General features: G+C 37.0%; 2 protein-coding genes across 4 annotated transcripts in view; one reads left to right on the top strand and one right to left on the bottom strand.

Moving 5' to 3' along the window:
* Window positions 1-26566, top strand: part of LOC135840164 (tyrosine-protein kinase Src64B-like) — a 69896-nt gene extending 43330 nt beyond the window's left edge. The window contains exons 1-8 of one of the 2 annotated variants that reach the window (XM_065356549.1): window positions 3570-3710; window positions 21079-21153; window positions 21228-21490; window positions 21578-21718; window positions 21822-22078; window positions 25422-25572; window positions 25695-25826; window positions 25960-26566. In XM_065356549.1, coding sequence (XP_065212621.1) covers window positions 21122-21153; window positions 21228-21490; window positions 21578-21718; window positions 21822-22078; window positions 25422-25572; window positions 25695-25826; window positions 25960-26168 — 1185 coding nt within the window. In that variant the 5' untranslated portion in view covers window positions 3570-3710; window positions 21079-21121 and the 3' untranslated portion in view covers window positions 26169-26566. Of the gene's footprint in view, window positions 1-3569; window positions 3711-21078; window positions 21154-21227; window positions 21491-21577; window positions 21719-21821; window positions 22079-25421; window positions 25573-25694; window positions 25827-25959 lie in introns of those variants that run through there. The other variant, XM_065356548.1, reaches the window with a different exon arrangement.
* LOC135840158 (neuroligin-4, X-linked-like) overlaps window positions 1-27636 on the bottom strand; it is a 642239-nt gene that overhangs the window by 106392 nt on the left and 508211 nt on the right. For both annotated transcript variants that reach the window (XM_065356537.1, XM_065356536.1), the window contains exon 6: window positions 26712-26912. In XM_065356537.1, the coding sequence (XP_065212609.1) occupies window positions 26712-26912 (201 nt within the window). The remainder of the gene's footprint in view (window positions 1-26711; window positions 26913-27636) is intronic.

Raw genomic sequence — 27636 nt, 5'->3', positions numbered from 1 at the left:
TGATCAATTCGTTTACAAATGATTCATCAAAATACCAAGAATAATTCTATTCGTTCCCGAATCATTCACCAAAAATTATTCCGTTCGCGCATTATTCATCAACAATTAATCAATTCGTTCGTGAATTATTCACAATAAATTATTCAATTCGTTCACATATGATTCCCCAACAAATTAATCAATTTGTTCGCGAATAATTCACTAAAAATTGTTCAATTCATTCGTGAATGATTCATCAACAATTATTTAACAATTTGTTAACGAATGATTCACCAAGAAGTATGCAATTCGTTCGCGAATGATTCACCAAGAAATTGATAAGTTCGTTTGCGAATGATTCACCAAAAATTATTCAGTTCGTTTGTGAATGATTCGCCTATAATTGTAATTAATCAATTCGTTCGCGAATGATTCATCAACAATTAATCAATTTGTTTACAAATGATTCATCAACAAATAATCAATTCGTTCGTGAATGATTCACAAAAAATTATTCAATTCGTTCGCATATGATTCACCAACAAATTAATCAATTCGTTCTTTGTTCACGAATCACGAATAATTCACCAAAAACTATTTAATTCGTTTGTGAATGATTCATCAACAATTTATCAATTTTACAATTTCTTGTTCACGAATGATTCACCAAGGAGTATTGACTCTATTGAATTCGTCCGCGAATGATTCATCAAAAATTATCCAACTCGTTCGTGAATGATTCACCAACAATTCATCAATTTTACAATTTCTTGTACACGAATGATTCACCAAGGAGTATTCAATTTGTTCGCGAATGATTCGCCAAAAATTATTCAATTCGTTCGCGAATGATTCATCAACAATTAATCAATTTGTTCACTAATGATTCACCAAAATACCAAAAATAATTCAACTCCTTCGTGAATGATTCACCAACAAATTGATTAATTTGTTCGCGATTAATTCACCAAAAATTATTTAATTTGTGTGAGAATGATTCATCAACAATTTATCAGTTTCACAAATTATTGTTCACGAATGATTCACCAAGGAGCATTAAATTCGTTCGCGAATGATTCACCAAAAATTATTCAACTCGTTCGTGAATGATCCATCAACAATTGATCAATTCGTTCACGAATGAGTCACCACTCACCATGAAGGATTCAGTTGGTTTGCAATTCCGAATGATTCGTGAAAAAATTGATAAAATCGTTCGCGAATGATCCACCAAAAATTATTCAATTCGTTCGTGAATGATTCATCAACAATTATAATTAATCAATTCGTTCACAAATGATTCATCAAAATACCAAAAATAATTCAACTCCTTCGCGAATGATTCACCAACAAATTACCTAATCAATTTGTTCGCGATTAATTCACCAAAAATTATTTAATTCGTTCGTGAATGATTCATCAACAATTTATCAATTTCACAATTTATTGTTCACGAATGATTCATCAAGGAGTATTCGGTTCGTTCGCGAATGATTCGCCAAAAATTATTCAACTTGTTCGTGAATGATCCATCAACAATTGATCAATTCGTTCACGAATGATTCATCAACAATAAATCAATTCGTTCACAAATAATTCACTAAAATACCAAAAATAATTCAATTCGTTCGCGAATGATTCATCAACAATTAATCAATTCGTTCGTGAATGATTCACTAAAAATTATTAGATCCGTTTGCGAATGATTCACCAAGAAATCAATCAATTTATTCAATCACCAATTATCGTTCGTATAGGTAAATGATTTGATTTGATTCGCTTACTCGCTATGCAAACCGATCAATTTCTATGCAAATGTTTCACAAAAAGTGAATAACCGATCGTTCGTAAAAGATTCATGTTTAACGAAAAATCGATCTTGGAAGTTTCCTAGGTAATGCTTGGGCGAAAAAAAATGAACAAAATTAGTTATTAGCGACTTGGTGATCAAGCAGTTCTATTTCCAATAATTTCTTACGGAGTTTGTGACCCATAGATACCTTAGTAGTTCAAATATTCAGATGAGAATTTAGATCAATTCGAACTCCGATTCAAATAAATCACTTTTCATAAGATCATTCCCAACGCTGATCAGATTCAAATTCTCGTTGATTTCACATTCCTGTAGTAACCCATCAATGATTCGGCCAACCTTATACTCAAAAGAAATAAGAAATCGCTCAGAAATTCAGTCGGAATCTTACACTCTGAACATACGAGAGATATTTCAATTCCCTTTAGAAAGTTCTCTCAGCGAAAAATCGTCATTGAAATGAAAGCTATACATATATCCCAGTGTAAAGTCACACTCGTACAAGGGGCACGTATACACAGACGCACATTCAAACACGCAGAAAGTGTTAATCAAATTCCCCATTCAACAAGACGACAAAATTTCACGTCAACGTCGAAATCGCGTACACTCTACAGACTATAATATAGTAGTAGTATACTACACTACACGTATATTTTAACCTAATTTTACACGAGGTTTTTCATCATCGTGCCAATTATACATACTATATGCTATACCATACACAGCTACACATACAACATACATCTCTTTGAAAGATCCTTTCAGCCACCACCCTCTGCATGTTCATCATCCAGCTCAAAATGACGAGAGAAACACAAGTAGGTGCAGAACACCTCTTTACGTGTATTTTTCTCTCTCTAGGTTTCGAGCTATACTATACGCTGCGTGTCTCTTTTGGAACCCTGCGCTCTGCGTGATCGTACACCTACCATAACTTTGGAAAATATTACACACTGGGTACCGCTTGCTACATGTATCGAGCAACGACTACACAGTATAAAATATTATATTAAATAGATTTAAAGCTCTTTCGCCCACCCTGCGCCATCCCACCTCTTTGGCTCTTTCACGGTAGGTAGGTATCGTATCGGGTATACTATGTGCGTATGCGTGGTGAAGGGCAGACGAAGCGGGGGTGCGGCACCCTGACAAAGACATTATCTTTTATGTAGCCGGTTATGAAAGTGTGCTTTAATTAAAAGCTAGACATTTCGTTGTAATTAACATTTTAACGTTTAAATGCGAGCGTATTTTAATCAATACCTATAGTCTTCTTCATCGTCTCTCTTTCTCTTTCTTTCTAGCTCTCTCCACCGTTTCCTTCTACCATATCTCGCCATATGGAAAATCTGATTTTCATTATACTACAGGTACATCTACATGCATATTTGTACGTACCTGAATAACGTGCCTATGGCACGTGGCACGTCATTACCGTCGCCTTGTGTGAGCTCTACCACAACTCGTCACTATACATATCTACTCGCCAACTTATACCTGCACTCTGCCTTGCATATCTCACTTGTCACTGGGGAGGGAGAGGGATGGGGCTCGTCGGGTATTTGTATTTATTCGCAAAATTTCATTAAAACCTTCGGTTAAGGAACCACATTTTACTATGTACAAAATATGCCAAACTATGCGCTACAAATACTCGTACAGCAAAACGCACGAAAATAAAGCTATGTGAGGCAAGAGGATATGATTCAACGTGCTTCATTCTACCACTGTCCCCCTCTATTCTTTACTTTAATTCCATCGCTGAAGTCGACCTGCTGACTATTCTTCCATATGGAGCTTGTAGCGTACTTGTATGATGCACAAAACTAGTCAAATTATTGTGTGTTTTCGCGGTTGCCTAACGAATAAAATTCCCAAAACTTTATCCTGCTGCCTTAAATTTACTCCAAATTCCGTAAGTATATTTTTGCCTTTTATTCCACGTACATTGTACATTACATGCATAGGTAGTTGTATCTATACCTTGTTTTGCAAAGTTGGAATTTTCCACCTCATGTCCCCAAAGTTGTTAAAAAGTTTCCTTATTTTTGATTTTTCCCCTATCTGCAAAAAAGTGGTTCAGGTAGCCCCCCACCGTTGAAAAAAATCAGTTCATTATACCATTTTTTGTTTTTGCGTCAGAATTTTTATTGGAAAAAACAATCTGGAAAATTGTTCTGAAAAACCTGGAAAAGTCAGGGGAAAAACTTGTCAAAAATAATGGACACCCTGTACAATATATACGAGTAACTGAGAAAACGTGTTTTTTGAGCTCATTATTTTTTTCTTAAATATAAAATTTCAAAACATGCGATTAGGTATGCTTTTTAAATTGTTTATGGTGATTTTGAATAATAATTTTAATTGATTTTTTTCTGTGATTATTTTACAATTTTTGAAACATTTTAACAACTCGCGCAATATTGTAAAAACATGTTGAAAATTGTACAAAGAAACAAAGAAAAATAAATCTTGAAATCATTTAAGCTTTCATTAAATTACCTACACATAAGTAAGTTTCGAACGTCATTTTTTCATCACCCAATTCATTTTGAAAATTTTAAAATCCAGTAGCAACCCAATTTCTCATTTGTGCAGCTGAAATGTTTTCTGTAAACTGGTTTATTAGTTTCATGCCCTGATAAAAATATGCGCAAATCTACCAACGCGTTTTGAGGAGCATTTTTGACGGGAATGGGAAAAAAATTAGTGAGGTTTTTGAACTCAATTCGAATTGGTGCAATTGGGTGGCGATAACTTGGTGAATCTTTCCAAATCATTATCTCATTAGTCACTGCCAAGGCGTTTTGTAGACCACTTTTGACAGGTTGAAATGTGTAGGTCTATTTTGAAAAAAAAAAGTTAGTCCATACCAGAAATGATGGTTTCTTCTATTCGCATCAAATTTCATTAATTTGTGTAATTTTGAACCATTTTGGAAAATTTAAAACCTCGTACAACTCCCAATTTTGCATTTGGACATTTGAAATTTTTTTGATTTACCTGTGTGAGTTTTTTTTAAAGCGCGGAAAAAATAATAAAATCAATGGCTGTGCGATCCACAGGGTGTCCACAAACCTGGAAAAGTCAGGGAATTTGGTTAGTCTGGAAAAGTCAGGGAAGTTTGGAAATTTACAACGGTTTTTACTCAAAAGTCAGGGAATTTTGTGAAAGGTTACTTCAAACAGATTTTTCCATTTCTCGTAATGAAAAAAATCACCTTCGTCTCGCTTTGCCCAGGCAATTTTTTCGCTGGTCAGTCTGTCTTGTCATAAATTCCCAGAAAGTCTTGTTTTTTGCAAAAATTGCTGAAGTTTTGCATTTTATCAACTTATTGAGTTATGAGTATTGAGTATTGAGTATCATTAATAAATCTCGCTCTTTAGCGCTAAAATGTTTAGCTTTTTTGATAAAAAAATATGGTTAAGAAGCCTTGCCTTTTACTGAAATTGTTGTGGAAGTCTTGTTTTTTCTGTCAAAAATAGCAAAAAAGTGTGATAGTGCATATGGCCAACCTGGTGTACAACATACAATTAGGGTCTACTTCATATGGTAACACTGCATCTGTCCTTGTAACGCGGAGCTCCGTCAGAGCTACGAGTGATGAAACATTGCCAGTCGTCCGCTGTCGGTTATAGTGGATGCGAGTGCTCCCAGCAGCTGTCTCCTATCGGCCGAGGAGACAGCTGCCAAACAATGTCGTAACGTGAGTGCCCGTGTGTATATTGAAATGTTAACTTAATATATTCAGGTTCTCAATGTATTCGTAATATTGTTGTAAAGTAGTCGTAAAGTAAGCGTAAAACATAACATAACATAAACATTTTATCGTAATTGCGTCATTAAATACATTTTTACTTGTATGAGTGTGTTTATTGACGACGTATTTTGCATTGATTAATCGAGGCATTGCCTACATATTTGAGCTATCCGCACACAACAGGTAAGTCCACATAGTGGCTGATTTATTCCGTCTAAGTGGTATTTCCTAACCTCACTCCCTGCACGTGGTAATGTTTAGATTACTCTTTACATTGGCGCCCGAACTAATTTCCCACCCTCTGTGTTCAGATTTGTACACACAAGTGACTGACTGTCAAGGTCACAAGTGGTGCAAATCTTTTCCCCCCCTTCGGAAACTCTCAGTTTCTATATTACCCTTGTTTGTGTTGATCATTTCAATGGAAAGAACAAGGAAGGCTGTTGTCACGGCAATTTCAAGGGCGATTTTATACTTGTCATCCACCTTTCCTCAAGGTTAAAGTGTGTGGAAGATCACTTCCGCGGAAAAAACACTTTACACCGAAAGAAAAGGATGGTAGGCTCCTTTCTGGGGCTGGAATCAGGTCATAAAGTCATCCTTAAACCAAAACCACATTGTTCGCTTTTCAAGGTCATACTCTCTTTGACTGGAAAAAAGGTGACAATGGTGAAGTCAAGCGATTTCAAGCTTGAATAAAACAACATAAAAACACTAAGAGTTGAATTTCAACTCAGTTTTAAATTCCATCGTCTGCCGTATTTCCTCAAGGTCAGAAAGTGTGACGAAGTCGGTTACGCGTATCGACAGAAACGCAGCTTCTACCGAAGGAAACGACAGATAGGCCAATCTCAAGGCCACTTACGAGTTGATAATTCTCCTTAATCTCGAAAAAGTTCATCTTTTTGATGAACACGAGGTAGTCAAGGTCATTCCCTATCTTCTTTGTTTTGTTTCTCTCAGAAACCACGTTTGTATAATTTCAAGGTCAAACTTTCATTTGACCACGTGGTAGAGAAAACAATTCCATTTTAAGCTCATACCAGCTTAAATCCCTCCCTCTTTGTTCCGTTTTTCTCAGATACCACTTTGCACAATTTCAAGGTCATATTTCTATGTGACTACGTGGTGGAGAAAACGTTTCCTTTTTAAGCTTTCACCAGCTTAAATCCCACCCTTATTGTTTTCCTTTCTCTGGAACTACGTTTCCAATTAGTCCGTGCCAAGGTCACCAGTTTCTGACAATGTCCGTTTCGGAGTAATGTTGGATTCCATCGCGGCAATACACGCATTAATTTTAGCGTAGTAAAGCGAGATACGCATTTCTCTTCGTTTCGAATGACCTTGGATCCATAAACTTCATTTCGTCTCTGACTCAATATGTCGCAATATTGCATCATGTAACACCTATTGTGCGTAATGACTCTTAGCGCGCCGAGCACATATACAATTCGTTATCGAAACCGAACATATTGCGTCAGATTGCATCATCTAACTCCCATTGTGCGAGAAAGCATGGTCACGTAGCCCTTTACACTTCTGTGACCACGTGATCTCTTCACGCTCCCATTTACCCTTTTCTATCCTATTTTCCGTTAAATTCCCCAATCCAAATAGGCACTCACGCAGTGACGATTTTCAAGGTCACACGTGGTGCAAATCTATTTTCAAACCCTTATTTTCGTTGTATCTTTTCATAGGAGTCTCCTCTCTATGAAAGAACAAAGAAACAAACCCCATTCCCAATTCTGGTCGTATATTTTCGATTTGCTCCTTATAATCTCAAGTTTGCATTCGATTTTTCAAGGTCAAGGTTCTTGACATGGTTGTTTGTATACCTGTAACGCAACTTTTGACTACTTGAAAAAGCAAACAGGCTACTCTCGAAGCCAACTTACGAGCATTAATTGCGACTAGAGATTCCATAGAGATTTATTACAGCTCTTTCCCCATCCTACCACGTTTTCAAGTATTCCCAAGGTCAAACTTCAGACCACGTGGTACAATAAAAAGGCCAATTCCAAAGCCTATAGAACCCGTAAATTATCTCCTAAACTTCGTAAATCCCTCATTTGTACCCACTGTTACACGTGGCACAAATCTCCCTCTCATTCTTTATCACTTCTTTGTTTCGATCCGCAGAACTTATTCTCCGCGTGAAAGAACAAAGAAAATTATTCCAAAACTCTCGTCAAAGTCATATTATGATTAGTCTCTTTGCAGACACCCATTTCTCTTTTCAAGGTCATCTACTGCATTTTCGAGCAGAGGATCGCGACCAATGCTCAAATGCAACTGTTGACCAACGGAGGCTATAAATCAACTTCCCTTATCCTGTAAGAGAGTTCCCTTCTTTCCAATATCATATCCTACGACCTTGACGATCCTCTGAGATTAAGATCTTAGACAAAAAAAATTATAAAATTAAAAAATATAAAAATAAAGCCATAGAATTGGACAAAGAACATCATACTTGCCCATCTTATGCAGTCACGTGGCAACATCACTCATGCCACGTAAAAGGACTCAGAACTCGAAGTCGTAACTCATGGTTACGTAGCCCTTCACACTACGATACCACTACTCATTAACATCTCAAAAGCTAAACACGAAGCTTTCCAAAGTTGTATGTCAACTCGTCTATATCAATTCACATTGATATTATATCTCAAGGTCAAAGCCCGCCATGATCGATAAAAAACTCAAAAGATCAGAATATGGCTTTGTACTGTGCAACTATATAAAGAAGTTAAAATTCGTAGCACAGACGAGTATAAACTTCGATCAAAGTTGAACAAAAAAAAGAACTTACCTCATTGTCCAACTATGCAACCACATCAAAGGTTGCATCATACAACACCCATTATGTGAAGGCGATGTTCCCGCCGAATTCTCAGATAATTCGTCAAACAACATGGCTAACCAACGATTCTCACCGTTGGAACCATTGTTGAATATTGCGCAACATTGCATCACACAACACTCAGGATGCATGGCAATGATTACATTAACTCAAACACGAGGTGTTCAAGGGTGTGGTCACATAACGTTGCAATACGTTAATTACCACCATGATCCCTTATCCACTCAAGAAAGAAAGACATTAGAAACGAGCCAAATTTTGTGTGCGGCTATATTTACAGCTAATTCACGCATCAAGGTCATTGTAAACGAATTGAGACTTAGTTTACAAGTCAGAATTCGTAATTTCAAGGCCACTGGATGTTGCATCATCTGGTGCCGATATAATAGACCAACTCAACCTACGAACTTACACTCGTATTTCAAGGCCACACACCGAACGAACACACTGCCCGCGCACTTCATAATGGTTCAGCTATACTTCGAGCGCACCTCTCATCATCCGCAGTTGTTGTTTCGTGCTCGTTCTTTAACCACGTTTCTGATGCATCCTCGGTCGTTACAGTGAGTTATTTTACAGTTATACGCGTATCGCGTATTAACTTCAGATTCTAATGTTCCGAAAAATTTGGGAAATATTACCCGCATAAATCGGTGCTTTCTTATACACACAATCAGACATGCTATGCAATTCAGGCAATTCCCCAACATCAAAGAGCTAAAAAAGATAATTCACACGTCAAAGCTCATTCATATACACATATGAAAAATGACTTCTCAATCAAGGTCATTTCAGACCTGAATTCTGAGAGCACCGATAAAATTACGGTAATGTCTCAATCTTCCCAGATCGATATCGCGGATGCGTGTCCTGAAAACTGCAATCGCAGTCTCATAGATCTCAATGTGATCGAGACACTCAAGGACACACATCCGTATAACACTGATTATGACGCAACACCTACACCTGTTTCTACAGTGACGGACAGGGGCATGAGTATGATCCATATGATTCTCATCACTGGTTTACTTATCCTCCACACTTATGTAAGTGCCACTTATTTCGAGATTGCACGATTATAACACGTACGTTCACGTAGAAATGGGCACCCAAGGTCATAGCATATTCATTCCGGAAATTAACCAATTAGTCAAGACCATACCACTTATGCACCAACATTATTGTGCAAACTCTCATATGGTACAAGGTCACCAACTTGAAAGGACACATGTCCAAAGAAATCACCATCTATTTCCGGATGAATGCTACTAATATGTGTCGACAATTAGGAGATTCTCGTTTATCTCAGGCAATCGACACATACAAACTTCCTAATGTTGTCATTAAGAGTGTACCGATCATCGATATTATCCTTATTAAAGGAGTACGACTGTCATCGTACATCTCACGTGATGATTTTTCACACGGTACACTCAATTCTGAACTTCAAGGTCACAACTCAAATGCTTACCACCATCTTGCTGGTACAAGTCAATATAAACCACATCGTTAATCGTTCAATCTCTGTTGACATACTGCGGTATACTGCGGTGGAATACAGTAGGAAACATCGATAACGATGCACATTGTCAGCGACCTTGAAAAAACCATTATTATCGGATGTTCTTAATTATTTACGATCGATCGATACATTTGGATTGCCCATTTGTACACTCATTTGGCATCCATGGAAAACTTCGATCAACATATATTACGACCTTGAACTCCGGTAATAACATGACCGGCGCATATTCCTCATTGGATTGGCGCTAAGAACTCCAATTATGGAATGTGATGTAACCTGTCGTTCCCGATTTAGTATAAACTCGAAAAATTCAACTTTAATATATTGCACTAGCAATCTCTCGCAAAATCGGTTGACCTGATTCATACATCTTGGCCAGTCTCATACCATCACTTGACATTGTCAAACTTATTGAAGCCCAGTCCGTTCATTTCAGTAACGGTACTATTCGAGGCAACAAATCTCACGTATACGGCCAAGATGATGTCAGTTTTTGCTCAAGGTCATCACTTCCATTCCATTTCATCATGAACATTCGGAGACTTCAAATCCGAGAGATACCTCTGTCTGAGTCCATTACTCAAGGTATCAGACCTCAGAATTGAACTTTCTTTCACACAGGAAATCAGATCTTGGAAATCAGACTGTCTCCAACTTTCCGTGAAAGTTCGGTCTATGAGATCTATTTTTCCGTACATGCGAAATCTCAAACATGTCAAAATTTTATCCCTTCCTAAATATTGTGAGGTGTTGTCGACAAGTATCACATGTAATCACTCGTGATCAGTTGGCGGGAGATCTATTGTTCCAACCCGTGGATCCCAACCTCATATTTATTGCCAAAACCTCATGGTAAATGCTTACGAATTAATTACATTCGTGAGGGGCATTCGATGGCAAAATCTCAAAATTTTCTGTTGTCAATCACATAGCGTAGTCATGCCAAGTTCGCCAAACCATCTCAATTCGGACACTTCGAAACTCTCCGTAGACTTTTGTTCAAGGTCAATCACAAGACGAACTATGTGGAGCTGGTGAGCCCCGTCTTGATGAAACAGAAGTGTCCAGTTTATTTAAATAAACAAATACTCATATACGACTCACAGGCGCTTATAACATAGACTTCGGCGATTCAGCTACAAGTTGACACAGACCAATAACATCTTTTCAAGGTTAAATACAAAAAATGGCAATACTCAACACCAAGGCCATCTAGATCGGTATATAATCCTTCGATATAATTTCTGAAGACTCAAAATTTCAGAAGTGCAAGTACTCAAACACGACCTTGAAGTCTCTGACCACCTGTATACCCGATTATGTCAATCCAGGGGCAAGCTCAGACCATACTTCACAAAAAACTCATTTTACCATATGTTTCAAGGTCACCCCTGTTGCATCGTGATGTTGCAACACTCCATTGCGCAAGATGATACAAGATGACGAACAAACACTCAATGTTCGAAAATACCCGCCAAATTGTCCTTTGTCTCGATAGTAGGACAGGCAAGTATTTCCATCAATATTTGTAATATTTCGAAACAACAGTTTCGACGGTTAATACGCGGTAGTCTTGCTCAGAATTCTATCCCTTTTATATTCCAATACCAGCTTATCTATAGTCGCCAGGTCGTTACTTTTTCCGGACACTCCGGCACCAGGACAGCCATACTATCACGTGATTGCGAAATGTATAATTCCAAATCAAACTCCGTTCCACGAATCATTTTCCATCTAGCCACCATGGCATGAACACCTCGCTTTTACAAGGAGTTATCGCGATCACGTTGTCATATTTTTATTCAGTATAATTTATTTCGAAGACCTCCTGTCCTTACCATGTGCTCTTTGCGTATACCTCGTTTAACCTTGAAACTACTCGTTATTGCGTAAAGGTACGTAGCATATTCGTTGTATTTCGAATCCGGACAATTACGCGGGAACAATCCAACCACAAAACGAGTTGTTTACCGATGACTAAAAGCGCATTTTTGATGAAAGCCAACGCTTTCGTGGCAAGATAAACTGCAATAATTCGAACTTCGATATATCGGTTAATTGGGATAAAATATTCCTGACCCTAAATTTTTTAATTATTCCTGTGTTCCGGCTATTGCACAAGTACTGTCGTTTGTTGCAAAATTATCTTTCTTCTTTTCTTCTTTAGATTTTTCTTTTTATTTAAATTTTTCTCTCTTTCTCTTTCTTTCTTTTTTAATTATTCTAATCATATCCTATTGTATTTTCTATTTTCGATTTTCCTATTTACTCTCTTCTTTGTTTTTTCTTGATTATTTTTCTTTTCCCTTTCACCTAGATTTGCTTGCCTGTCTTACCAGTCTCAATTGCCCGATTTTGAACTCTTACGTTCGCGAGGGGCAGATGATTTAGAGACTAGTGGCAATCTCATGCGACAACCTCAAAATCAGTGATGGAACCATTACTGGATATCCTTTGTGAGGCATGCATACAACCTCTAACATCTGTCAGTCCCGTGAAGAAGGAGGAGGCTATAACACTCAAGCTCCCCCTTCACAATCTCGAATTTGATGATAAAATTTACACAGCTCCTTGTGCACACTTATACCATCTTAGTTGCCTCACGAAGAGACATCGTGAACTAAACTCGAATAGTGGACTCTCATGTTGTGCACATAGTGGTTGTGAAAACACCAACTTGTTTACCCAACTTTTTAAGTTGGAACCCATACTCAGACCTCGTACACATACGATAGCATCTACGTCGAAGGACCATGACGAAACTCAAACAAGCCATGTGTCATTGACGGATCTGCTTAGTAGTACGGAAACAACACTCCGTTCGGTCCAAAATCAATTCGATAAACTTAACAATCGATTTAACCAACTTAGTATTGTTTACGACAATACTAAATCGAAACAGGACAATGCTGAGCATACACACCCGGTTGAAGTACTGAAACAACCGGAGAATACGCCTCCATCTCAGGCAGAGACTCCACAAAGTGCAAAAACTCCATCGTCAATGTCTTCCGACACTCTTGCACACCAGGTTGTAGTACTCAGACGACCGAAGAAACTCAAGGTCACGAGTAGTGCAAACATACCGGCATTACTGTCCTTGAAAATCTCCGAATGTCATACTGTCCAGCCCTCTCAGGCTAAGCAAGCTAACCAAAATGTGAAAAACCAAACACATTTGGCGGCTAATGGACAAAAAAGTCAGGTTGAATTACTCAAACAACCAAGCGACCCGGTTATACTTATCGAACAACCGAAGAATATGTCGCCACTTAAGGCAAAAATACCACAAAGCGCAGTAGTTTCCGCGCTCCAACAGTTACAAAAAGCATACTCTTCCGCCAACTCAGGCGAAGCATGTGAAGAAAACGCACAAGCATTTCACGATCGCTTTCAAACCGATCCAAACAAACTTGCGCCATTTTACCCTCGAAATATATACCCTAGCTATTTCACGCTAGCAGGGATCTCATGTACCAACTATGAGCAGTTATCTGTCATCTTTGCTCACAATGTGCTAATTGTTGGAGACGGGCATGCTGTTGCTCTTGCCCAGTACCTATGTCAGGGTGAACCATTTGGTAAAACCCTACACCCGGATTTGTACAATCGACAAATGTCGATCACCGATTTAGTCAGTACCTTGGCATCTCTTGAAGGCCTCCCTTCGAAGTTACTCATTGCCATTGGTACATACGACATACAGCAAAATATGAGCGACTCTATTTTCATCCAGTAGTGGTATGATCTCATAAGACTATGTCTCAAAAGTTATGTCAAAGAGCTGTATGTCTTTCCTCCGATTATTCACTCATCTCAGACTGAGACTCAAGTCAACAACATCTTAACTATCATCAATCAAGATTGGGGACAAGATAAAGGCTTTTCTTATGAAATAGCTGACCATCTTATTCGAAACCTCACGGAAAATGAGATCTCAGCTGTGATGGATAAAATCGGACCCTACTATCCGAAGTATTATTATCTATACATCAGCAATCGCATTCGTGAAGCTCTAATTCCCAAGGTCAAAGGTGAATACCGAGTTCATGGTCTAATTCCTGACCTCTTTTCGGCAATCACCGATGCTCAGGAAGCCTCAACTGAATCCTCAGATTCGGAGTACGAACCTAAACTTACCATCTCACAAGCGCTAAAAGACGTTACTTCACGAAATACTGCTATTCCAACAGCCAACTCAGAGCCAGCAGCCAGCGCACAGTATACTGGGGCAAGTAATTCGGATTTACAATCCGATGAGCCAATCTCGAATGTCGATCAACTTACCGACCAAGACTCTCTATACCCAAACAAGACAATTTCACCTAAACACGTGGTGATTGACACTAACACGAATCAAGGTGTAGTACAATACAATCAAATACCATCTCAAAAGTCTTCAGAGTCTAGAGTATCTCGTTCAAGATCGAGAAGAACACCTAGACAAATTCAAAGTCCATATAACACTACATCAAAGACTTTGGACATGAATTTCGAACTCATGACACCGAAGAAGAGTAATTCCATCCTTCGATCTCTCTTACAAGGTCATGTTCATGTTCCAAAGCTCTCAATGAACAAAACTGTATCGTCGAAACCGACGAAGATCATTTTAACATCCAAGGTCAACACGGACACACCAATTCTCCGTTCCCACCTTGAAGGTCAAATTCCTGATCGCTATCCCTCCAATTCTGAACTGGTCTAACAGCGTAACTTACTGCCGCTATCTGACCGGAATACCGTCATACCTACCTGACGAAGTCTCACAATTCCAAAAACTCAACGATTGTCAACCACGACAATTCGGAACAGAATTGGAGGTGAAGCTGATTCAGAAGCTCTAATCTCAAACGACCTTAATGATCTCAATATATACTGGCCAATCTCACGCCGATGCCCTTTCTTCTCAAGTGAGGAAGGCTGTAAACAGCAAATTTTTTTTTTATTATAAGAGTTTGTATATTTTTAAACCTTTTATTTTTTATCAAAGAATTTTTTCATTTTTTATTTTTCCATTAGTATTAAGATTGTTTAATTTTCATCATCAAAACTTCAATGAATTTTGTGTAATTTCACATTTGAAAATTTTTTTTTTTTTGATTTATTTGTAATTTTTCTTTTTTATACTATAATTTTATCTCTTTTAATGTTCCAAATCATTGATAACAATTTTTTGTCTATTTTCCACTATCTTTTTATATTTGATTTAGTATATTCGTCTTCTGTCATGTATGAATCATTATAACCATGTAATAGTCCGTTTTTAATTTTAATAACTGTAATTCACAATTTGTCATTTATCATTTTCATCCGTATTTCGTTCATTTTCGAAAACTTGTATATTGTACCATTCTATATATCTGTAACATTTGTAAAATCCGTAATCAAATTTTCTCAAGGTCAACTCATCAAACCTATTCGATCCGGTCATATTCAAAGACAATTCACGATTCAATTCCGCTCCATTCGTACATGTGCAGAGGCGATAATTCAAGGCCACTTCACTTCTACGACTATCACGAAGCATTCCATTCGACGACCATAACTGAGATATTCGACGACGACAATTAATAATGATTCGAAACCCGCAGTACCACCAGATGCGAATTTAACAACAATTTATAACTTTCATGTGTTAATTAATATTAAGTTGTAAAAAATCTCACAGCTTATCTAAAACTAATGTCCAATCTCAAAGCTAGCAAATTGTCTCATCTCAGTAGACAAATTATACGACCGACTCCTGCTGAGGTAAATTTCGTAGACTCAATTCGAATTCAATCTCAATGCTTTGTTCCGTCCTCTCATGGCAAACAATGTCAAGTCATAAGGGCAAACTCAACAGTTGTTACCTATGTACCTTCACGTCCTAATCTCATGACGACCTTGTCATCGTGTCCTTGAGCAGTCGCCGTTCAAGGTCAAGTGTTCTCTAGTTAATGCGTTGGTTGTTTAACATCCTCGGACATTGGCAGCTGACGGTTAACTGTGGCACTGCCTTGTGCGGAAGTCTCTCTTGTGTACACAACCAGAAATTAAACTTTTTGTTTCTCCGTACTGTTACTCACATCCGACGAAAGTACGGGGGGCAGAAGTACTACAATTGTAGGTTGACAACAGGTTTACATATTGCTATCCAGTTTTTATCCGTGCTTTCCTCCAATGGTGAGGCCATTACAGCTAAACCTCAGAGGGGCATATGTGATAGTGCATATGGCCAACCTGGTGTACAACATACAATTAGGGTCTACTTCATATGGTAACACTGCATCTGTCCTTGTAACGCAGAGATACGTCAGAGCTACGAGTGATGAAACATTGCCAGTCGTCCGCTGTCGGTTATAGTGGATGCGAGTGCTCCCAGCAGCTGTCTCCTATCGGCCGAGGAGACAGCTGCCAAACAATGTCGTAACGTGAGTGCCCGTGTGTATATTGAAATGTTAACTTAATATATTCAGGTTCTCAATGTATTCGTAATATTGTCGTAAAGTAGTCGTAAAGTAAGCGTAAAACATAACATAACATAAACATTTTATCGTAATTGCGTCATTAAATACATTTTTACTTGTCTGAGTGTGTTTATTGACGACGTATTTTGCATTGATTAATCGAGGCATTGCCTACATATTTGAGCTATCCGCACACAACAGGTAAGTCCACATAGTGGCTGATTTATTCCGTCTAAGTGGTATTTCCTAACCTCACTCCCTGCACGTGGTAATGTTTAGATTACTCTTTACAAAAGTCTCACTTTTAGCCTGAATTGTCAAGAATTTTCTTTCTTTTTTCTTTTGAGCATCCGAAAACTCCCACTCTTGTCCAATAAAATAGTTCTAACGTGTCGTTTTTTGCCAGAAATTGCTAAAAAAAACTTTTTTTTGCTGAAATTGTCAAAAGTCTCCTATTCATTGCAAGAAATCGCTAAAATTCTCAATTTTTGGTCTAAAATATTTACCAAAAAAAATAGTCTTTTTTCAATCAAAAAGTTTCCAAATATTTCGTATCGTAGTTCAACTTTTTTGGCAAAAATTGGGGAAAGGACTGTTTTGGCTTATTTGCCAAAATGTTCTGCTTTTTGCTGAAATTAAACAACTTTTTATCGAGTTGAGACAAAAAGACGAAAAGACAAAAAGACAAAAAGACGGACAGATGGAAAGACAGAAAGACACCCTTTTGAAAAAAATACCAATAACTAGTTTCGAAAAACCAATCAGTTCAATCATTCGTTTTAAGTTCTAATGAAAGATGTTTGAGGGTTCAAATAAAAATTTAAAACATTTTTTGAGCTCAGCACGTTAAAATCTTGATTTTTCCAACTGAAAAACCAAAAAAAAATTTTCCCACCAAGTTTAAAGAAGGGCCACCCTATTGAGCACACAGTCATGCTTGAAAAAAAAAGGCACAACTGTAGGTCTATTAACGATGTTTGGAGCTTATGAATCTCATGATGTTCGAAAAAATTTGACACTTCAACCTCCTCCCCCCCTACCTGATCGCGTGTGTAGTTCATTTTTCAAGAATCTGAAAAATTGGAGAAATTGGTCTGGAAAACCTGAAAAAGTCAGGGAAGATCATTTCCAGAAATGAGTGGACATCCTGGATCCAGATCTAGAGGTTCTTTTGCAAGAGCCAGAATCAGCAGCATTAATGGAGCTTGTTGCATGTAAAAAGTTCCAATTTCAGTTGCCCAAATGATTTTTCAATTTTTGTTTAAATTTTTATATTTTCCATCTACATACTTACATACATGTTTCAATTCAATTCAACGATTAATTTCTCAAAAATGTGCACTGTAAGATACATATTTTTAGTGAATACCTACGTATGTACCACAGTGGGCTGTGAGCACCCTTAAAACGCCTGAAATTCAAAAACTTACAATGAATCCTATAACAATGGTACAGTGATATCCTCCCTTATGTTTTTGGGGTCGCAGAATACGAATTTGACAATATTTTTTTTGTAGAGGTGGGGGGTGAGGGGGGTGGAAACTTCAAAATTTGACAATATTGATGTGTGATATGTCGAAATGTATGTTTTTGAGGGTGTAGATCACGAATCTGACAATATTTTTTTCGTAGGGAAGAATGGTGGGGGGTGAAGGGGGTAAAACAGTGAAAAATTCAAAATTTGACTATAATAATGTGTGATATGTCGAAATGTACCAAGTATGAATAATTCAACTGAAAGTAAGTACTTTCCATCAATTTACTGGATTTTAGTTTTTATAAAGTAATTATAGAGATAAGATTCTTCTTGAAAACCCGTTTTTCTCCTACTTGGCTGCACAAATTGGAATAGAACAAATTTTCTCACGTACTCTCACGGGAAATTCCAGTGGCTGGTAATACTTGAGATAGTGTATTTCAAGATGTCAATTGCCATTTTTGACCGAAAGTGACCCAACGACCCCCATAGTCGATTGTAGTGAAAAATCTTGGTGAATTTCGTTAAAATGTTACAAATTTTCTCTTACTGGGACTTTAACGGCTTCCCAACAGAAAATCCTTCATCCCCCACCCTTCACCCTTTCTACACCCTAGAAAACGTACATTTTGACATATCACACATCATTATAGTCAAATTTTGAATTTTTCACCGTTTTTACCCCCTTCACCCCCCACCATTCGCCCATACGAAAAAAATGTTGCCAGATTCGTGATCTACACCCTCAAAAACATACATTTAGACATATCACACTTCATTATTGTCAAATTTTGAATTTTTCACCCCCTTCATCCCCCACTATTCACCCCTACAAAAAAAATATCGCCAAATTCGTGATCTACACCCTCGAAAACATACATTTCGACATATCACACATCATTATAGTCAAGTTTTGAATTTTCACCGTTTTTACCCCCTTCACCCCCCACCATTCACCCCTACGAAAAAAATATTGTCAGATTCGTGATCTACACCCTCAAAAACATACATTTCGACATATCACACATCAATATTGTCAAATTTTGAAGTTTCCACCCCCTTCACCCCCTCACCCCCCACCACTACAAAAATATTGTCAAATTCGTATTCTGCGACCCCAAAAACAGTAGGGAGGATATCACTGTAGCATTGTTTTAGGATTCATTGTAAGTTTTTGAATTTCAGGCGTTTTGAGGGTGCTCACAGCCCACTGTGCGCGGGGTACTCGTATCTGAGTAATAAATACGATTTTCTGACATTATCATTTGCATCATTCTGAGTTTTTTTCCCTTTAAAATTGTGATATTTTTCTCAACTCTTTAGGAACAAAATAACTCTTGAAACCTTCAAAAGAATGTACTCCCCCTCGACCCCCACCTATAAAAATTTCGAAAATTGGAAGCAAAAAAGTAAAAATTGAAAACCAAAGGATTTTTCAATTTTGAAACAAATTCAATATAACACGATGTACGACGTAAAGAAAACTAAATCATAAAAAAACGACAGACAAAGTATGAAAAAACACTTAATGCATATTTTCGATTTGTAAAAAAAAAAAATAAAGTGAAAAAAAGAATACGGTTGTTAAGGAGAAAAAGAATCAGCACCACGAATACGCATACAGTACACAGACGTAGTAAAAACGTATCAAAACTAGACCTTGTTGCGAGCCACAGAGGCATTTTAGAAAGAGAAAGGGTGCAAAGACACGAGGGAAAAAAATACTCGCTAACAACCATCCTCGGTTGTGCGAATGTGTGTCTATATCAAAAGTACATAAGTATTTTTGTATGGTAGCATAGAACTTACGTATACGTAGCTTACGTATATATTCAACGATGAAAAAAAAAGAGGAAGACGCAAGAAGAGTGCGGTAGGCGAGAAAGCGTGTAAAAGAAGAAAAAAAAATGTACTATAGGTACTCGGTTAAAAAGGCACTAACGCGAGAAGAATTATCGACAAAGGGAGTGGAAAGGGGGGGATGAAAAGAGGCCCACAGAGCGAATGTTTGTGTGGAAATATTTGCCTGTTTTTCGCGTCGGAATCTGCGTTTTATAGCTTTTACTTTGGTAGTAAAACTGATCAAGATGCAATGTATACGGACTTAAAATGGCGTTATAAATTTTCGCGCCGAGTTGCCGAGAGGTTGAGGTAGAGGAAGAGGATGGAAAACGCGTTATTCGCTTTCAAAGATACACGACTTACGTATAGGAGCTGGATTTCCTCTTACTTCACTTGGTCTTAGTTGTGGATTGAGAACACCGAAGGAGTAAATTTTTTCTCGATGCTGGCATTTCGGTACTACTCGTAGAATGTTTTGTTGGGCTGTTTTTTGGAGCTCGAGATGATGAGGCAGGAGCGGTATAAGACCGACGACGCGGCAAAAGGTGTGACTCTTTATTTACTACCTTTTGCATTTTCTAATGTAGCCGAATTACATCAACTGCGACTACCACCATTACCATCGAGTTGAGTGTATTGTATATCGCACGATGAAGGAGCAGAGATGGGTTTTGTGCGAGGCCGAGGCGCCGAAGCGTCGTAAATCTGGTTTTAAATTACTCCGCGTTTATCTGCTGCGAGTAAATTCTTCTTTTCTCTTCGTCGGATTACTACTTTTTCTTTTATCGTTTATAACGGATTTAATTAAGAGTTACGACGACTGTACCAGCGAGAAAACATTGTAAAATCTAAGGTAATTGAAAAATTTTTTCGCGTAAATGAAGATATAAAAATGAGCTGCTGAAGAAGTCTGTTAGTACTATGCTTTCGCCTCTCATTCGTTGCTCGAGTATCCGGCCGATTTTCGGCCCGGAATACAATTTTTTCCATGCTGTATTTTTCAACAACCGAGAGTCGACTACGCTCGAGTATTTAGTAGACATTTTTATGGAAGGAAAATAGGCTGCGAGCAATTTTCATTTTGGCTCGTTTTATCGTATTCGAAATATTGTGTCCATGACTTTCCCTTATCGTTACTCAAAGGCCTATGCAAGTGATTTTTTTTCGATTTTTTTTTTGAAGTCTCCTATTGTATGTGCTTGTGACGGTGAAGAATAATTTTAGAGTTCGTGATAAATCCTACCACCCTCTGGCAGAAAGGGTTGAAGGAAATAAATTGTTGAATTATGTCGATAAAATTATGTAGTACAAAGTGTTGCGTTCTTAATTATTCTTACTTTGTATTTTTTTTTTTTTTTTTGCAGCTCTGCTCTTAATCACTAGAGAAAAGGAAAAAGCGTCAAATTCATGGCCGGTAGTACTTTATATCAAAAGGAAGAGTAAGCTGAAACTTTTAAATTCGACAAATCATATTTTATGCTGTCAATGATACCTACATTGTGTTTTTTTCCAGTTGGTTCTTCGGAAAAATCACGCGTAAAGACGCCGAAGAACTACTTATGAGCAAAGATAATCCTCAAGGAGCGTTTCTTATCCGAAATTCCGAAAATGTGCCAAACGGATATGCGCTGAGTGTAAAATATTTGCATGAATCACAAGGATACTATTACGTTCGTCACTATAAAATAATTGGGGTGCACAAAAAAGCGCACTATATTTGGCCTAAGGGTCCGGGTCCTACGTATCCAACGCTTCAATCTTTAATTGCCGCCTACAGTGAGTAACTATCCAAACAATTCGTTTTACCAACGAAGATTTTAGTGATTTCTCATTCAATATGATGGTTGTTTGTGTTTTCAACAGAAATCCAAGGTTCACGTCCCTTTTTGGCTCAGCCATGTTGTAAACGAAAAGCACAGCCAATGGATCAGTGGGAGATCGATAGACGGGAAATAAAATTTATAAACAAATTGGCCCAGGGATGTTTCGGTGAAGTGTGGTACGGTAAGTATAGAGAAAGGGACTCAGCTATGCTGTGCCTACGTAGATACTTTGATGATTCGAGCTTCATTTGTTGATTTTATTTTATTTTTTTGAATTTTCCCAGGCATATGGCGTAATACCAAAGTGGCTGTTAAAATGCTCCGAAAAGATACTACCATGTCGAATAATGCATTCTTGCAAGAAGCAGCCACCATGAAAACATTGAAGCACCCGGGTATAGTCGCATTGTACGCAGTTTGCTCCATACAACAGCCTGTTTACATAGTGGAAGAATACATGAATAAAGGCAGTTTATTAGAATTTCTACGCGCCGAAGGCCCAGCTTTACTGATCAACGTCGTTATCAACATTGCTATTCAAGTAAGCTTTTTGTGTGTTTAAGAGAATCATTTCACATTAGGTTGAAAATCCACTGCGCACAATGAGCCAGCATCGCTCCAAAAATGAATTTACAAGCAAACAATGCCGTCCACCTTCACCAAAGGCGATTTTTAACTCTGAAAGTGAAAAAAATGACGTAATAACCCCAATTCATCACCTCCACTGTTTTGTACCTTCACGTGTCAAAAGGATTTGTACCTATGCATTGTCAGATCGCCTTTTGATGTAGAGTAGAAGATACCTAGCTAAATAGATAGTATTGCATGCATAATTAGCTTGCTCGGAGTCATGCAACAAAAGAAACTGTTTAGTCCCCTCATCTCCCACCCCCAAAGTTGTTACCTGGGGTGAGAAAATAATTCCCCAATTTTGTATTTTTTCCCTGCCTGTGTAAAAAGTGGCACTAGTAGTCCCCCAAGTTGGAAAAAAATCAAAAAGATTCAATTTATGAAAAATTTTTGTTTCTGCGTCAAAATTTATCTGAATAATCCCCTTTTCAAAGAAATTTTATCCGACTCTTCAAACCATATTTACCCCTTTGTAAAGAGCACCTTAGAGTTGAAAAAAATCACAAAATAATGAGAATACCTACCTAAATCAAAATCGGGAAAATTTTTTGAAAACTGGTATCTCATTTTCACATTAAAATTGTTCAACATACCCGCTTTTTCAAGAAAAATATTTTGTTGGACCCCCAAATGATGTTACAGCTCCCCAAATTCGAGAAAAACAAAAAAATTGACATCTTTAGACATTTTTTGAAAATTTTTCATTTATACTTATACTTAGGTAGGCAGAATCTTTCTAAATAAGCACTTTTTCAACAAAAAAAAACCTTCCCTTGGTCACCCAAATCATGTTAGTTCTCTATAAAGCCCCTCAAAGTCGAAAAAAATCAACAAAAAAATGAGTAGGTCAATTTTTTTTAAAATGTTTCATTTCTGATCAGAGTACTTTTGAATGATTACTTTTTTGTTGAAAAAAACCTCCAATCCTCAAAAATGATTTTGGATCCCCTGTACGTATGAAACCCCTAAGTCCAGATGAATTATAGCTCAATAAATAAGGGAGTTATGTAGAAAAATGGGAATGAAAGCTTGGAACTCGTATTAAAATAGGTATTTACCTACTGGGGGGTTTCAATTAGCTGAATACAAATTAGAGTAGTCAGAACGGATTGGGCGGATATTTCTCCTTTTTTGCTGATCTTAACCCTTTCGGCTACGAGACAAACTGACGGATAAAACTTGAAGTGCTTTAAACTGAGTAAGGTCGGTTGCTGCCCAGAACTCAAAATTTGCTGGAAATCTCACATTCAGAAAGTATTCATGTCACAAATGGCAATAAACCTTAAATTGACTATTTTTCGATTCATGACACCGAATACCATTATAAATCAAAATCAAGCCTTCTGAGGCATCTGATATTTCAATATGAAAATATTGATAACAAGCATTTTGAAAATAGAAAAAAAGATGAGCTTAAATGAAATAAGTTTGCGTAAAAAAAGAAATTTTTGAAGAAAAATAAGGCTTGCGACTTCAGATGGTTAGTCAAACTGCAAATGTTTGAAGGTGATTGCTTGTGGGAGGATTAAAATTGATGGAAAAATCTTTGTGTTATAGAGAGCATTTTTCGAAATTTTTAAAACCCATGTCACAATTCAACGCTAATTTTCAATGAAATTCTGAAAAAAATGATATCATTTTCATTTTGTGACACATACATCTCTCTTGAGGTGATTTGCTTGGGTGAGTAAGTCACCTCAGAAGATGACTAGGTGAATTTTTGCGAGCATTTGAATTTTATGATAGATACTGTGTCATAATACAGCCCTCAATCTATTTGGTCATAATGAGATGATAAAAATAAAATATGAATATCATGTTGTGAAATTACTGGAATTGCTTTTTAGAAGTTATCTTACAGATAATGAATTCATTGAACGCAGTCTTTATGACACAGTATCCATCATAAAATTCAAATGCTTGCAAAAGGTCACCTAGTCATCTTCTGAGGTGACTTACTCACCCAAGCAAATCACCTCAAGAGAGATGTATGTGTCACAAAATGAAAATGATATCATTTTTTTCAGAATTTCATTGAAAATTAGCGTTGAATTGTGACATGGGTTTTAAAAATTTCGAAAAATGCTCTCTATAACACAAAGATTTTTCCATCAATTTTAATCCTCCCACAAGCAATCACCTTCAAACATTTGCAGTTTGACTAACCATCTGAAGTCGCAAGCCTTATTTTTCTTCAAAAATTTCTTTTTTTACGCAAACTTATTTCATTTAAGCTCATCTTTTTTTCTATTTTCAAAAATGCTTGTTATCAATATTTTCATATTGAAATATCAGATGCCTCAGAAGGCTTGATTTTGATTTATAATGGTATTCGGTGTCATGAATCGAAAAATAGTCAATTTAAGGTTTATTGCCATTTGTGACATGAATACTTTCTGAATGTGAGATTTCCAGCAAATTTTGAGTTCTGGGCAGCAACCGACCTTACTCAGTTTAAAGCACTTCAAGTTTTATCCGTCAGTTTGTCTCGTAGCCGAAAGGGCTAAGCCCACCTTTGGTATTCTAGATTTTCATCCCAAAACTATGCCCAAAGTATAAAACAAAAAAAAAATGTACGAAACAACAAAATGAAAAAAATTCTAGTCAAAATTTGGACTTTTTCAGCTGATCTTATCTTATACTGACTGTAGTGACTGTGTGATTTCAAATTACATATATCGTTTGTGAATACATATAATAGTTTTATCCCCTTGAATCCGAACATTTGACTGATACCTAGTTACCTACCTTGGAATTATGATCGGAACTCCCTAAAAAATTAACTGGAAGGTTCAAATTGAGCATTAAAAAAAAAATCGATCATGCTGAGACTCGACGGAGATTGTAAGGGCTTTCCAATTTTGTACAGGAAAACGAAATTTAAGCTCCGATTACAATAGGTGCTGAAGTTCATTTTTGGCCTTCAGAGATGTTTCCGTTCCGTTTCCGCAGCACTGATTGAATTGAAGGTTCACTATAATTACTTATCACGAAAAAGTTTATAAATCACCCTTGAGACAGCTTTTTTGATTTTTTTTTAATTCTCTAAAATTCTCCAAAAATTCAAACTTGAAATTTTGGCTGCGAGGTTTTAGGACTATTTTTTTGATCTAGCGACAGTTCCCAATTGGATTTTTCTCCTTTCTACGAATTTCTACATCAGTGTGCGAGCGAATACCTAAATTCGAAATGGAACTTTTTTGGAACTGTGATCATTAATTTGAAGTTTGAACATATGCCGTTGATTTGTCCAGGTTGCCAATGCAATGCAGTATTTAGGAAAGAGAAAACTCATTCATCGTGATTTATGCGCCAGGAATGTGGTGATTGGCGATAACAACGTGGTAAAGATATGCGATTTTGGCTTGGCTAGATTTATGAATAATAACGCGTATTTTTATTGTGGTAGGCATTTATTTAAAAAAAAAAAAATGGTTTTTAGAGGATATTTCGAGACAAAACCTGTTTTTCTTCTACGAGTAAATGAGCAGATGATGTTCATTGAACAAGTTTGTATGTTTTCATAGGTCCGCCATTTCCTATAAAATGGACCGCTCCGGAAGCCATCATTTATAGTCATTTCTCGATCAAATCGGATGTCTGGTCATATGGTATATTTTTAATGGAACTGTTCACCTATGGTGAAGAACCTTACCCTGGTCAGTATTTATTTGATTTCGTAGCCTTCTCATTATCATGTACCTATGTAGCATTGTAGCTATACTAGCTGGTTAGGTGTACTAGTAACCTGTATTAGACATTTTATATCACTCGTTCATTGTTTTTCTTCAGGAATGAGTACCCAACAAGTGTTGGAAAAGATCAAACAAGGCTACCGTATGCCTCAACCTACCTGGCTATCTTTCCCCGATGCTGTGTACAACCTAATTTTCAAGTGCTGGAATCAAGATCTGAATAAAAGACCGACGTTCCAGAGCTTAAGTCAGTCCATGTCCGATCTACAACACTTATATTACGGAATCAAACTCTTCATCTACTAGTATTAACGATGCATTTCAATATTTCCTTTCCGCGTTTTTTTTGTTTTTGTTTTTTTTATCAAAGGAACAACATGTAAGGTGTGGGGTTTTCTGCTACGCACCTAGATCATCATTTTTTTTGTTGTATTTTCTGTCTTCTGTGCGTCTAATAATTTCTTTATGTAGCTGCATTCCAAAATTATAATTATCTAGTCAGTTGAAGGTGGCTGACCTTTCAATTCTTTCTTAGCGGATTTTATTTTTGTATTTTCTCTCTTTTGTCGTATAATAATTTCTTTATGTAGCTGCATTCCAAATAATATTATCTAGTCAGTTGAAGGTGGCTGACCTTTCAGTTCTTTCCAAGTGGATTTTTATTTTTGTATTTCTTTTCCAAATATAATATGTACCTATACGTAGTAAGTTTTTAACAATCTTGATTTTTGTATTGTCGCCCAGATTTGTCAAAAAGTGAAAAAAAGGGCGACTTACTCCGGAAAGAATCGAGCTATAATACACTTTGTAGCTAAAATATCGTAAAAATACTTGTCTCTTTCTCCTTACCTGGCATGACTGCTGGCGAAATCATGAGGAAATTAATACACGCTGCACCGGTTCCGTGTCCCATTAACGTGATGTTTTTCGAATCTCCACCAAAATGGCCGATGTTCTGCTGTATCCAGTGTAACGCGGCTATCTGATCCATTAAACCGTAATTAGCTACCCGGGCTTTTTGGTACGGTTCCGAGTTCGTGTTTAAAAATCCTGCGAAACGAAAAATAACCAGATAGAGAGAAAACCTCGTATTAGCTTTTTCGATATCAAGATTTAACGCTGCAGCGTTGACATCGTATAGAAATTAGTAGTACGTTATATTATTACTCGTACGTTACGTGCAAATAGAGAAGTATAGCTTACGTATTCCTAGTATATTAATGTAATTCGCGTATGTTGTTCCTGAAATTGGTGAGTTGAAGGATGGGGGGGGGGGGGAGAGGAATAGGGTGAATGGAACGGTAATAATGAATTTCAAAATGTATCGATACTTCTGCTATCGTGTTGTACGTAGATATTGGTCAATTTGGCTCCACAATGCGATGGTGCTTTTATTCGTATTCGTTGTTAATTGGTTCGGTACATATTTAATTAGAGCTTTAATTGAAATATTCGCGTTTATGGATCTTCTCAATTTGCACGGATATAGAGATACTCTTCGTTAACTTTTCAATATCGTACCTACGTGGTTTTTTTTATGTATTTTTTTTTAGGAAACAAAACGAGAGTATCATTTCGACGAAATTATACCCTCGTTATTTGATTTGGCATTGTTATAAATGTCCTTTTGTATCAGTTTCTATTTTGGTGACATTTCGTAAGAATTTTAAAGTCGAATATTATTTTCTAAATCATTTTTCACGTAGGTGTATTTTTTCTTCTCGTTGAAAAAAAAAAATTGGCGTATTTGCCAGAGATTGTTTAATATTTACTT

Source organism: Planococcus citri, chromosome 3 (genome assembly GCF_950023065.1).
Source record: "Planococcus citri chromosome 3, ihPlaCitr1.1, whole genome shotgun sequence".
Classification (NCBI taxonomy): domain Eukaryota; kingdom Metazoa; phylum Arthropoda; class Insecta; order Hemiptera; family Pseudococcidae; genus Planococcus; species Planococcus citri.
Note: the sequence above shows the minus strand (reverse complement) of the source record. Positions and strands in the feature narration are given on the sequence as shown.